The sequence below is a fragment of the Melopsittacus undulatus genome, chromosome 22 (genome assembly GCF_012275295.1).
Source record: "Melopsittacus undulatus isolate bMelUnd1 chromosome 22, bMelUnd1.mat.Z, whole genome shotgun sequence".
Classification (NCBI taxonomy): Eukaryota; Metazoa; Chordata; class Aves; order Psittaciformes; family Psittaculidae; genus Melopsittacus; species Melopsittacus undulatus.
In genome coordinates this window covers 157932-169662 of record NC_047548.1, presented here as the reverse complement: position 1 = coordinate 169662, position 11731 = coordinate 157932, and the positions used below count along the sequence as shown (strand labels likewise).

Here is an 11731-nt window from a genome sequence, read left to right as displayed (position 1 = left end):
AGACCCCTATGGGAGCACCCAGACCCCTATGGGGGTGTTATGGGAGCACCCAGATGCCTATAGAGCAACCCACATCCCTATGGGGGACCCAGACCCCTATGGGGGGGCACCCCGACCTCTATGGGGAGCTTATGGGAGCACCCAGGTTCCTATAGGGGGACCCAGATCCAATGAGGAGCACCCAGACCCCTTTGGTAGCACCCAGACCCCTGTGGGGACCACCCAGACCCTATGGGGGAGGGTTGGGGGGGTCCCTGTTCCTCCCCCCCCCCACTGCTGGGGGTGTCAGGTTGGGGGAGGGGACGCTCCCCCCTTCACCCCCCCCTCACAGGTGCCGCCGCTCACGTGATTGGCTCATTAAGCGGTGCATGTTAATGAGCCCCGATGGGGGCTATAAATAACCTGGGGGCTCATTTGCATAATGCCAGGGCCCGGTTGCTGCGGTGACCGGCACCCCTAGCGCTGACTTATTATGGGCTGGAACAAGGAGGGGGTCCCCACTTCCCCCCCCCCTTTAACACTCTTTCCCCCCCCACAGGTGCCCACCGGACCCCCCATGGGGCTGTGAAGGACGGGGGTGGCCGGGCCCCCCCCCCAGGGCCCCCCCCAACCCGCTGAGACCCAGGACATGGGCACTGAGGGGCACTCAGAGACTGCGGCCACACCGGGGGCCAATCAGGGCGCTATGGTCAACCAGGGCTCCATGGTCAACCAGGGCTCTATGGCCAACCAAGGCTCCATGGTCAACCAGGGCTCCATGGTCAACCACAGCATCATGGCCACCCAGGGCTCCATAGCCCACAAGGGCTCCATGGCCAACAAAGGCTCCATGGCCAACCAAGGCTCCATAGCCCACAAGGGCTTCATGGTCAACCAAGGCTCTATGGTCAACCAAGGCTCCATGGTCAACAAGGGCTCCATAGCCAACCACAGCATCATGGCCAACCAGGGCTTCATGGTCAACCAAGGCTCCATGTCCAAACAAGGCTCCATGGCCAACCTAGAGACTAAAGCCCACCAGGTCTCCTTGGCCACCCAAGGGTCCCAGGACCATCTAAAGACTAAGGTCAACCAAGGCTCCATGGCCAACCAAGACTCCATGGCCAACCAGGGCTCCATGTCCAACCAAGGCTCCATGGCCAACCAGGGCTCCATGGCCAACCAAGGCTCCAAGGCCACCCAAAGCTTGCAGGACCAGCTGGAGGCCAATGTCAATGACAGCTCCATGGCCCAGTTGGACGGGAAGGGCTGCCCAGGCCCCACAGCCAACCAAGGCTCTAAGGACTATCTCAAGCCCAAGGTCAACCAAGCTCATCTAGACCTGATGGTCCACCAAGGCTCTATGGCCAACCAAGGCTCTATGGCCAACCAAGCCTCCAAGACCCACAGAGCGCCCAAGGTTCCCCAAAGCCCCATGGCCCGTGTAGACCTGAAGGTCCATGAACACTCAATGGCCAACCAAGACCCCGACACCCATCTAGAGCCCAAACTCAACCAAGGCCCCATGGCCCCTCCAGGTCTGAAGGTCCAACAAGACCCCAGAGCCCACCAAGCCTCCAAGGACCATCTAGAGCCCAAGGTCAACCACAGCCCTATGGCATGTGTAGAGCCCAATATCAACCACAGCCCCATGGCATGTGTAGAGCCCAAGGTCAACCACAGCCCCATGGACTTGAAGGTCCACCAAGACTCTGTGTGCACCCAGGGCTCCACAGCCCCCTTAGACCCCTCCTTCCCCAGCACCCCCCCATCCAACCGGGCCCCCCCATCCCATCGCTGTCCGCACATCCCTTTGAGCCCCCACCTGAGCTTGGTGCTGCTGACCTTGGGGTCCCTCCTGCTCCCGGTGTCCTCGGGGGCCGCATTGGAGTTCGGGGGTGCCCCAGGCCAATGGGCACGTTACGGTCGTTGGGCGCCGGGTGCCGGCGCTCAACTGAGCTTCAGCTTGAAGACCAACATCACCCGTGCCCTGCTGCTCTACCTGGACGACGGTGGCAACTGCGACTTCCTGGAGCTGCTGGTGGCCGAGGGTCGGCTGCGCCTGCGCTTTGCCATCGCCTGTGCCGAACCGGCCACGGTCCAACCGCCGGCGCTGGTGAGCGACGGGCGCTGGCACATGGTGCTGCTCACCCGCAACGCCCGCGAGACCGCGCTGGCCGTGGACGGGGACGCGCGCGCCGGAGCCGTGCGCTCCAAGCGCGCCGAGATGCTGGTGGCCAGTGACCTGTTCGTGGGGGGGATCCCCCCCGACGTGCGGCTCTCGGCGCTCACCCTCAGCACCGTCAAGTACGAGGTGCCCTTCCGGGGGTGGGTGGCCAACCTGAAGGTGGGAGACGTCCCCGCGGCGCTGCTGGGTGCCCATGGTGTGCGTGGAGAGGGGCAGGAACGGTGTGCGCGGCACCCGCCGTGTGCCCATGGTGGGCGATGCACAATGCGCCATGGGGAGCCCCATTGCGACTGCGCCGGCACCGGACACCGCGGGCCCTTCTGCGCCGAAGGTGAGCGGGGAGGGGGAGTGGGGGGGGTACAGGGGGCTCGTGGCGTATGGGGTATGGTGTCCTTGTGGGGTTGGGTGTGTGAGCGCCTGGTGGTGGGCGTTGGGTCTGTGGGGTTGGGCAGTGTCGTCATGGCATTGGGTGATGGCGTCATGGCATTGGGTGATGGCGTCATGGCATTGGGTGACATGTTCATGGTGTTGGACAATGTCTTCCTGGCATTGGATGATGTCTTCATGGTTTTGGACAATGTCTCCACGGCATCGGATGATGCTGTCATGGTGTTGCACATCGTATTTGTGGTGCTGGACGATGTCTTCATGGGATTGGATGACATCTTCATGGCATTGGATGACATCTTCATGGTGTTGGACAATGTATCCATGGCACTGGATAATGCTGTCATGGCACTGCATGACATCTCCATGGTGATAGACAATGTCTCCATGGCATCGGATGCTGCTGTCATGGTGTTAGACAACTTTGTGGTATAGGACGATGTCTCCATGGCATCGGATGACATCTTCATGGTGTTGGACAATGTCTTCATGGCATTGGATAATGCTGTCATGACATTGGATGATGCTGTAATGGCATTGGATGATGTCTTTGTGGTGTTGGATGACGCTGTCATGGTGTTGGATAAGGTCTCTGTGGTGTTGGCCCATGTCTTCATGGCATTGGATGACATCTTCATGGTGTTGGATAATGTCTTCATGGCATTGGATGATGCTGTCATGGCATTAGATGATGCTGTAATGGCATTGGATGATGTCTTCATGGCATTGGATGATGCTGTCATGGCATTGGATAACGTCTTCGTGGTATTGGATGATGCTGTCGTGGTGTTGGATGAGGTCTTCATGGTGTTGGACAATGTCTTCATGGCACTGGATTACATCTTTGTGGTGCTGGATGATACTGTCATAGCATTGAATGTCTTCATGGCATTGATGTCTTCATGGTGTTGGATGTTGCAATGGTGTTGGACATCCTCATGGCATCGATACCTTCATGGCATTGATGTCTGTATGGTGCGGGACAATGTTTTCATGGTTTTGGATGATGTCATCATGGTGTTAGACATCTTCAAGGCATTGATGTCCCCATAGCATTGACATCGTTGTGGTGTTGGTGCCTTCATGGTGTTGGACAATGCTGCCAACGTGTTAGCGTCTTAATGGCTTTGAATGTCTTCATGGTGTTGGACAGCATCTTCATAGCATTAACATTTTGGTGGTGTTGATATCTTTGTGGTGTTGGATGACGTTGTCATGGTGTTGGATGACGTCATGGTGTTGGACAACCTCATTGTGGTGTTGGACAATGTCTTCATGGTATTGAATGCCTCCATGGTGTGAGATGTCTTTGTGGTGTTGATGCCTTCATGGCATTGGACGCATCTACAGTGTTGGGCATTGTCTTCATGGTGTTGGACTATGTTGTCATTGTGTTGGACACCTTCATGGTGTTGACATCTTCATAGCACTGGATGTCTTCATGGTGTCAGCCATCTTCATGGTGTTGATTCGTCCAGTGGTGTGGGTGATGCCTTCATGGTGTTGGACAACATCTTTGTGGTGCTGATTCCTTCACGGTACTGGACGCTGTCCTCATGGCGCTGGACATCATCTTTGTGAACAACATCAACACCCATCTTTGTGGTGTTGGACATCATGGCATTGACATCTTTATGGTGTTGGGCATCATGGCATTGACATCTCTGTGGCGTTGGACTCCATGGCATTGACATCTCTGTGGTGTTGGCCATCATGGCATTGATATCTTTATGGTGTTGGGCATCATGGCATTGACATCTCTGTGGTGTTGGAAATCATGGCATTGATATCTTTATGGTGTTGGGCATCATGGCATTGACATCTCTGTGGTGTTGGACTCCATGGCATTGACATCTCTGTGGTGTTGGACTTCATGGCATTGACATCTTTATGGTGTTGGGCATCATGGCATTGACATCTCTGTGGTGTTGGACTCCATGGCATTGACATCTCTGTGGTGTTGGACTTCATGGCATTGACATCTTTATGGTGTTGGGCATCATGGCATTGACATCTCTGTGGTGTTGGACTCCATGGCATTGACATCTCTGTGGTGTTGGACTCCATGGCATTGACATCTCTGTGGTGTTGGCCATCATGGCATTGACATCTCTATGACTCATGGCGTTGGTGCCTCCATGGCACTGGACGTTGTCTTCCCAATGTTGTTGGCCTCATCTCTGCCCCTCTGGTGTTTCTCCATCTCACGGTGGCCACGGTCCCACCATGTCTCTGGGCTGTTGCACATCCTCACATCCCCTTTGTGCCACATGTTGTCATCATCATTGTCCCACCACATCTGTGTCCTTGTGGTGTTGCACATCCTCACGGTGTCATGGCCTGGTGTTGTTCCATGTCCTGGTGTCCTCATTTCCTGGTGTCCGTCCCCATCCTCTTGGTTTCGTTGTGCATCCTCCCAGTGCTGCTTTACAGCTGCCCCCTCGTGTTCCTCCATCCCCTTGTGTCCTGGTGTTGTCCATGGACACCTCGCGCCCCATCCTTGGCTTGCTCCATGTCCTCGTGCCCATGCACACCCGTGTGACCATGACCATGCCCATGCACACCCGTGTGACCATGATGGTGCCCATGCACACCTGTGTGACCATGATGGTGCCCATACACACCTGTGTGACCATGATGGTGCCCATACACACCCGTGTGACCATGATGGTGCCCATACACACCCGTGTGACCATGATGGTGCCCATGCACACCCGTGTGACCATGATGGTGCCCATGCACACCCTTGTGCCATCACACGTCCCGGTGTCCTTGCACACCCTCGTGCAAGGCCCTGGGTGACCCTTGGGTGCTGGCCAAAGCTGGGTGTCCCCCAAGGCCCCCTTGTACAAGACCCCCCCTCGCACACATCCCTGCCGAGTACCGGTGACAGCCGGAGGCATTGCCATAGCGACAGCATCTCCTGGGCTCGTTGCCATGGTGATGCCGGGGCTGGGTTGCCATGGAGATGCAGGGGATGGGTTGCCATGGTGATGGAGGGGCTGGGTTGCCATGGTGATGCTGGAGCTGTTTTGCCATGGTGATGCTGGCACCTGACCCGTTGCCATGGTGACGGTTGCTGGGGCGCAGTGCTGGGGGGAGCGGTCAAACCAGGCTTGTCCTTGAGGGGGGATGGGATGGGGGGGGTGTGTTTGTTGACTCTCCCATAGGATGCAGGGACCTGGGGGGGGCTGTGGGCTGTGCCATGGGGTGCAGTGGGGTGCTATGGAGGGCCCCATGGGGTCCTATGGGTGCTGTGTGCGATGTGGGGTCCCTGTGGGCGTGTAAAAGGCATTGAACCCCCCCGGACATGTGTCAGGGTGTGCAAACCCCCCCCCCCAACACAACCATGGTGCAAGGCCCAGCCTCTTGTGTGTATCCCCCCCCCCCCCCCCAAGGTCGCCCAAGGGCATGGGGTCGGGCTGGTGTCACGGGGGGGGGCACGGGGGTCCCACTCACCATCACCTCTGCCCCCCCCCTGCTGCTGCCGGGACCCCCAGAGGAAGAACCGGCTGTGGAAGGTGAGTGTGCAAGGAGGGTGTGCAAGGGGCAAGGGGGGGTGCAAGGGGCAAAGGGGGTGTGGAAGGGGCAAAGGGGGGGTGCACAAGGGGCAAGGGGGGGGTACAAAGGGCAAGGGGGTTGTGCAAGGGGGTTGTGCAAAGGGTAAGGGGTGTGCAAGGGGCAAAGGGGGGGTGCAAGGGGCAAAAAGGGTGTGCAAGGGGGTGTTATAGAAGACACAAAGGGGGGTGCAAGGGGTAAGGGGGTGTGCAAGGGGGGGTGTGCAAGGGGCAAAGAGGGGTTGCAAGGGGGGTGTGCAAGGGGGGGTGTACAATGGGGGGTGTATAAGGCACAAGGGGGGGGTGCAGAGCAGGTTTAGCACAGGGCAGGGGCTGGTGCCCAGAGCAAGGCCACGTGCAATGCACGAGGCTCGTGCGATGACGTCACTCGCATGACGTCACACCCCACTCCCCCCACCCCCTACCCCCCCCCGCTAGGACGTCGCGATGCAAACCCCGACCCAGCGCGGGGGGGGGCGCTGCGGCGCAGGGTGGGTCAATCGAGGGGCGGAGTTATGCAAATGAAGGCGCCCCGGCAGCCAATAAGGAGGAGGGTTGGCGCTGCCGGGGCGGGGCGAGGGGCGGGGCGTGTCCCCGCGCGAGGCTCGCCCCGCCCCCCCCGTGTCTCATCCCCTCCCCCCCCCCTCCGCGGGGGGTTTTTCCCGCCAAGTGTTGGGGAAAAACCCGCGGGAAAAGGGGGGGGGGGGAAGGGGCGTGTCCTGTGTTGGCCCCTCCCCCCTCCCCTGGCCCCGCCCCCTGCCCCGCCCCCACCCCCGGCATCGCCCGATGCCGTCACAAGTTAAAGCGCTTTAAGTTGTGACGGGGCCCGCGGTGACGTCACCCCCCGCGCCCCTCCCCCTCCCGCACTCGGAAGCGATCGTGTCTTTGGGGCAGAAACTCCGGATTCGGCTTTTTTAGTTCTTTTTTGAGAGTTTTCATCGTTTTCCCCCTTTTTTAACATTTTTGCTTTGTCATTTTTCCCCTTTTTTTGACTATTTCACGTTTTTTGTTTTCCCTTTTCTGATTTTTTCCTTTTTTTTCTTTTTTTCCCTTTTAATTTCCCCCCTTTTTACATTTTTCTCCCCACGGATTTTTTTTTTCCTTTTATACTTTTTTCCTTTTTTGCTGTTTCCCAATTTTTAATTCGCCCTTTTTCTTTTCTTGTATTTTTCCTTTTTAATTTTTCCTTTAAAATTTTCAATTTTTTATAATTTTCCCTTTTTTCATTTTCCCCTCTTCTTATATTTTTATTTTCCCCATTTTAATTTTTTCTCTTTTTCAATCGTTTTCCCAATTTTTTCCCATTTTCCCTTTATTTTTTATTATGTTCCTTTTAAACTTTTTTATTTTAAATTTTAAAATTTAATTTTTAAATTTTAAATTTGTCCCTTTTTATTATGTTCCTTTAAAATTTTTTTATTATAAATTTTAAATTTGTTTTTTTAATTTTTAATTTTTAAATTTTAAATTTGTTCCTTTTTTATTATGTTCCTTTTAAATTTTGTTTTCTTTTTATTATTATTCTTTTTTTTACCATTTCCCTTTTTTGATCGTTTTTTCCTTTGCACCATTTCCCTTTTTTCCCGTTTTCCTTCTAAAAAATTATTTTACCTTCTTGATATTTGTCTTTTTTTGCTTCATTTTCCTTTATTAAATTGTTTTAAAATTTCACCATTTTCGTGGTTTATTTTATTTTCCCTTTAAACACCATTTCCCTTTCTTTACTTTTCCCTTCTTTTAACCTTTCCCACTTCTTTAATTTCCCCTTTTCCCCATTTTCCCTTTCAAAATTATTTTCCCCTTTTCATTATTTTCCTTTTTAAAAACCATTTTCCCCATTTTTGTCTCTTTTCCCCTTTTCATGGATTCATTTCCCTCATTTTCCTTTCTCATTTCCCCTTTTCCCATCCCCCCCTTGACTTTCCCTTATCTTTCACTTTCCCTTTCGCTGCTTTCTTCCCATTTGATTCTTTTCCCTTTTTTCCTCCTTTTCCCCTTTCACTTTTCATTTTTCACCATTTCTCTTTGTTTTTTCCTCATTTCCTCTTTCCCCCCCCCCCCATTTTCACCATTTCCGCCCCATTTCCGCCCCTCCCCCCAAGCCGCTCTTGCCCTTTCACCACTTTCACTTTCTTCTCCCGGAACTTTCCCTTTTCCACTTCCGCTTTCCCCGCGTTTTCCTTTGGCTCCGCCCCCCCAGGCCCCGCCCACCTGCGAGTCACCGGCCAAGGTAATGACGCGACCCCTCCCCCCCCCCCCCGCGCCATCCTCATCCTCACCGTCATCACCAACCCCTCCCCCCCCTCGACGTCATCACCAACGTCATCACCGGCGTCATCAGCGTCACCGCCACCCCTCCCCCCTCCCCCGCATCGTGTCTGTGGCTCGTGGACACGGGGGGGGAGGGGCGGCCGCCTCGCGCGGGGACGGGGGGGGGGGGGAGGGGAAGGGGGAGGGGAGGGGAGGGGGAGGGGGCACAAGGGCTGAGGATGACCCCTCGGTCCCATCCCCCCCCCCGCACACGCCCATCCCCCCCCCCCCCCCGTTGTGCAAGGGGGGGGGCCCCCCCCGGGCGTGTGTGACCCCCCCGTGACCCCCCCCCTCCCCCAGGGCCTGCCGAGGTCACCGAGGGGGGAACCGGCCCCGGCGCCGGCGAGATCCAACAGGCGGCGAAAGGTCAGTGACCGGAACACACGTGTGCGTGAACACACATGGACACACACATGGATACACACATGGATACACACATGGATACACACATGGATACACACATGGATACACACATGGATACACATGGACACACATGGATACACACATGGATACACATGGATACACACATGGATACACATGGATACACACATGGATACACACATGGATACACACATGGATACACACATGGATACACATGGATACACACATGGATACACACATGGATACACATGGACACACATGGATACACACATGGATACACATGGATACACACATGGATACACATGGATACACACATGGATACACACATGGATACACACATGGATACACACATGGATACACACATGGATACACATGGACACACATGGATACACACATGGATACACATGGATACACATGGATACACACATGGATACACACATGGATACACATGGATACACACATGGATACACACATGGATACACACATGGATACACACATGGATACACATGGACACACATGGATACACACATGGATACACATGGATACACATGGATACACATGGATACACACATGGATACACATGGACACACATGGATACACACATGGATACACATGGATACACACATGGATACACACATGGATACACACATGGATACACATGGATACACATGGATACACACATGGATACACATGGATACACATGGATACACATGGATACACATGGACACACATGGATACACACATGGATACACATGGATACACATGGATACACACATGGATACACACATGGATACACATGGATACACACATGGATACACATGGATACACATGGATACACACATGGATACACATGGATACACACATGGATACACATGGATACACACATGGATACACACATGGATACACACATGGATACACACATGGATACATGGATACACACATGGATACACATGGATACACATGGATACACACATGGATACACACATGGATACACATGGATACACATGGATACACATGGATACACACATGGATACACACATGGATACACATGGATATACACATGGATACACATGGATACACATGGATACACACATGGATACACACATGGATACACATGGATACACACATGGATACACACATGGATACACACATGGATACACACATGGATACACATGGATACACACATGGATACACACATGGATACACACATGGATACACACATGGATACACATGGATACACACATGGATACACATGGATACACATGGATACACACATGGATACATGGATACACATGGTTACACACATGGATACACACATGGATACACACATGGATACACATGGACACGTGGATACACATGGATAATCACATGGATACACATGGACACACGTGGATACACACATGGATACACATGGACACACATGGATACACACATGGATACACATGGATACACATGGATACACATGGATACACATGGACACATGGACACACACATGGAGACACAAATGGACACGCATGGATACACACATGGATACACATAGATACACATGGATCACACATGGACATACACACATGGATACACATGGGCACACATGGATACACATGGATACACATGGATACATGGACACACATGGACACGGATACACATGGATACACATGGACACATCGATACACATAGATACACATGGATACACATGGACACACATGGATACACATGGATACACATGGATACATGGACACACATGGACACGGATACACATGGATACACATGGACACATCGATACACATAGATACACATGGATACACATGGATACACGTGGACACACACATTTCCACCGCAACCCCTGTGGCCACCATCACAACCCTGCTGCAAGTCCCAAGTGGTAGATCCCAACACAAGATCCTGTTCCAATGCCCCATTGCAATCCCTTGTGCCCACCATCCGAACCCTGCTGCAAGGTCCCAACACAAGGTCCCAAGCACAAGATCCCAACACAAGATCCCTGTTCAAGATCCTATTCCAACACCCATCTCAACCCCTCACCCCCCCCCCCACTGCTCCCCTTACCCTGACACCTCACCCCGGGGTCCCCGCAGGCCGGGACGAGTACGTGGCCACCTTCAAGGGCAACGAGTTCTTCTGCTATGACCTGTCGCACAACCCGATCCAGAGCAGCACGGACGAGCTGACGCTGTCGTTCCGCACGGCACAACGCAACGGGCTCCTGTTGCACACCGGCAAGGCGGCTGACTACGTCAACCTGTCGCTCAAGAGCGGTGCCGTGTGGCTCGTCATCAACCTGGGCTCCGGCGCCTTCGAGGCGCTGGTGGAGCCGGTCAACGGCAAGTTCAATGACAACGATTGGCACGACATCCGCGTCACCCGTAACCTGCGGCAGGTATGGACGGGGCTGATGATGGGCAATGGGGAAAGGGTGGGGGGGATATGGGCTCAAGTGGGGGTAAGGGGGTCTTGGGTAAGAACACAACTGGGGACAATGGGTGTGTTGGTTAGCAGCAAACTGGGGACAATGGGTGCCTTGGTCAAGCACCCAGCTGGGGACAATGGGTGCCTTGGTCAAGCACCCAGCTGGGGGCAATGGGTGTCTTGGTGAAGCACCCAACTGAGGGCAATGAGTGTCTTGGTCAAGCACCCAACTGGGGACAATGGGTGTGTTGGTTAAGCAGCAAACTGGGGACAATGGGTGCCTTGGTCAAGCACTCAACTGAGAGTAATGAGTGTCTTGGTCAAGCACCCAACTGGGGACAATGGGTGTGTTGGTTAAGCATCCAACTCAGGGCAATGAGTGTCTTGGTCAAGAACCCAACTGGGGACAATGGGTGTCTTGGTCAAGCATCCAACCTTGGACAATGGGTGTCTTGGTCAAGCACCCAACCTTAGTTGACCACCCAATTGTAAGGACTGGGTG

General features: G+C 53.7%; 1 protein-coding gene across 1 annotated transcript in view; it reads left to right on the top strand.

The window, feature by feature from the left end:
- The first annotated feature begins 556 nt into the window (after positions 1-556).
- LOC117437424 (neurexin-2-like) overlaps positions 557-11731 on the top strand; it is a 50015-nt gene continuing 38840 nt past the window's right edge. The window contains 5 exon segments of the mRNA XM_034071775.1: positions 557-2498; positions 6055-6075; positions 8312-8341; positions 8722-8787; positions 10899-11200. Of these exon segments, the coding sequence (XP_033927666.1) occupies positions 629-2498; positions 6055-6075; positions 8312-8341; positions 8722-8787; positions 10899-11200 (2289 nt within the window). The 5' untranslated portion in view covers positions 557-628.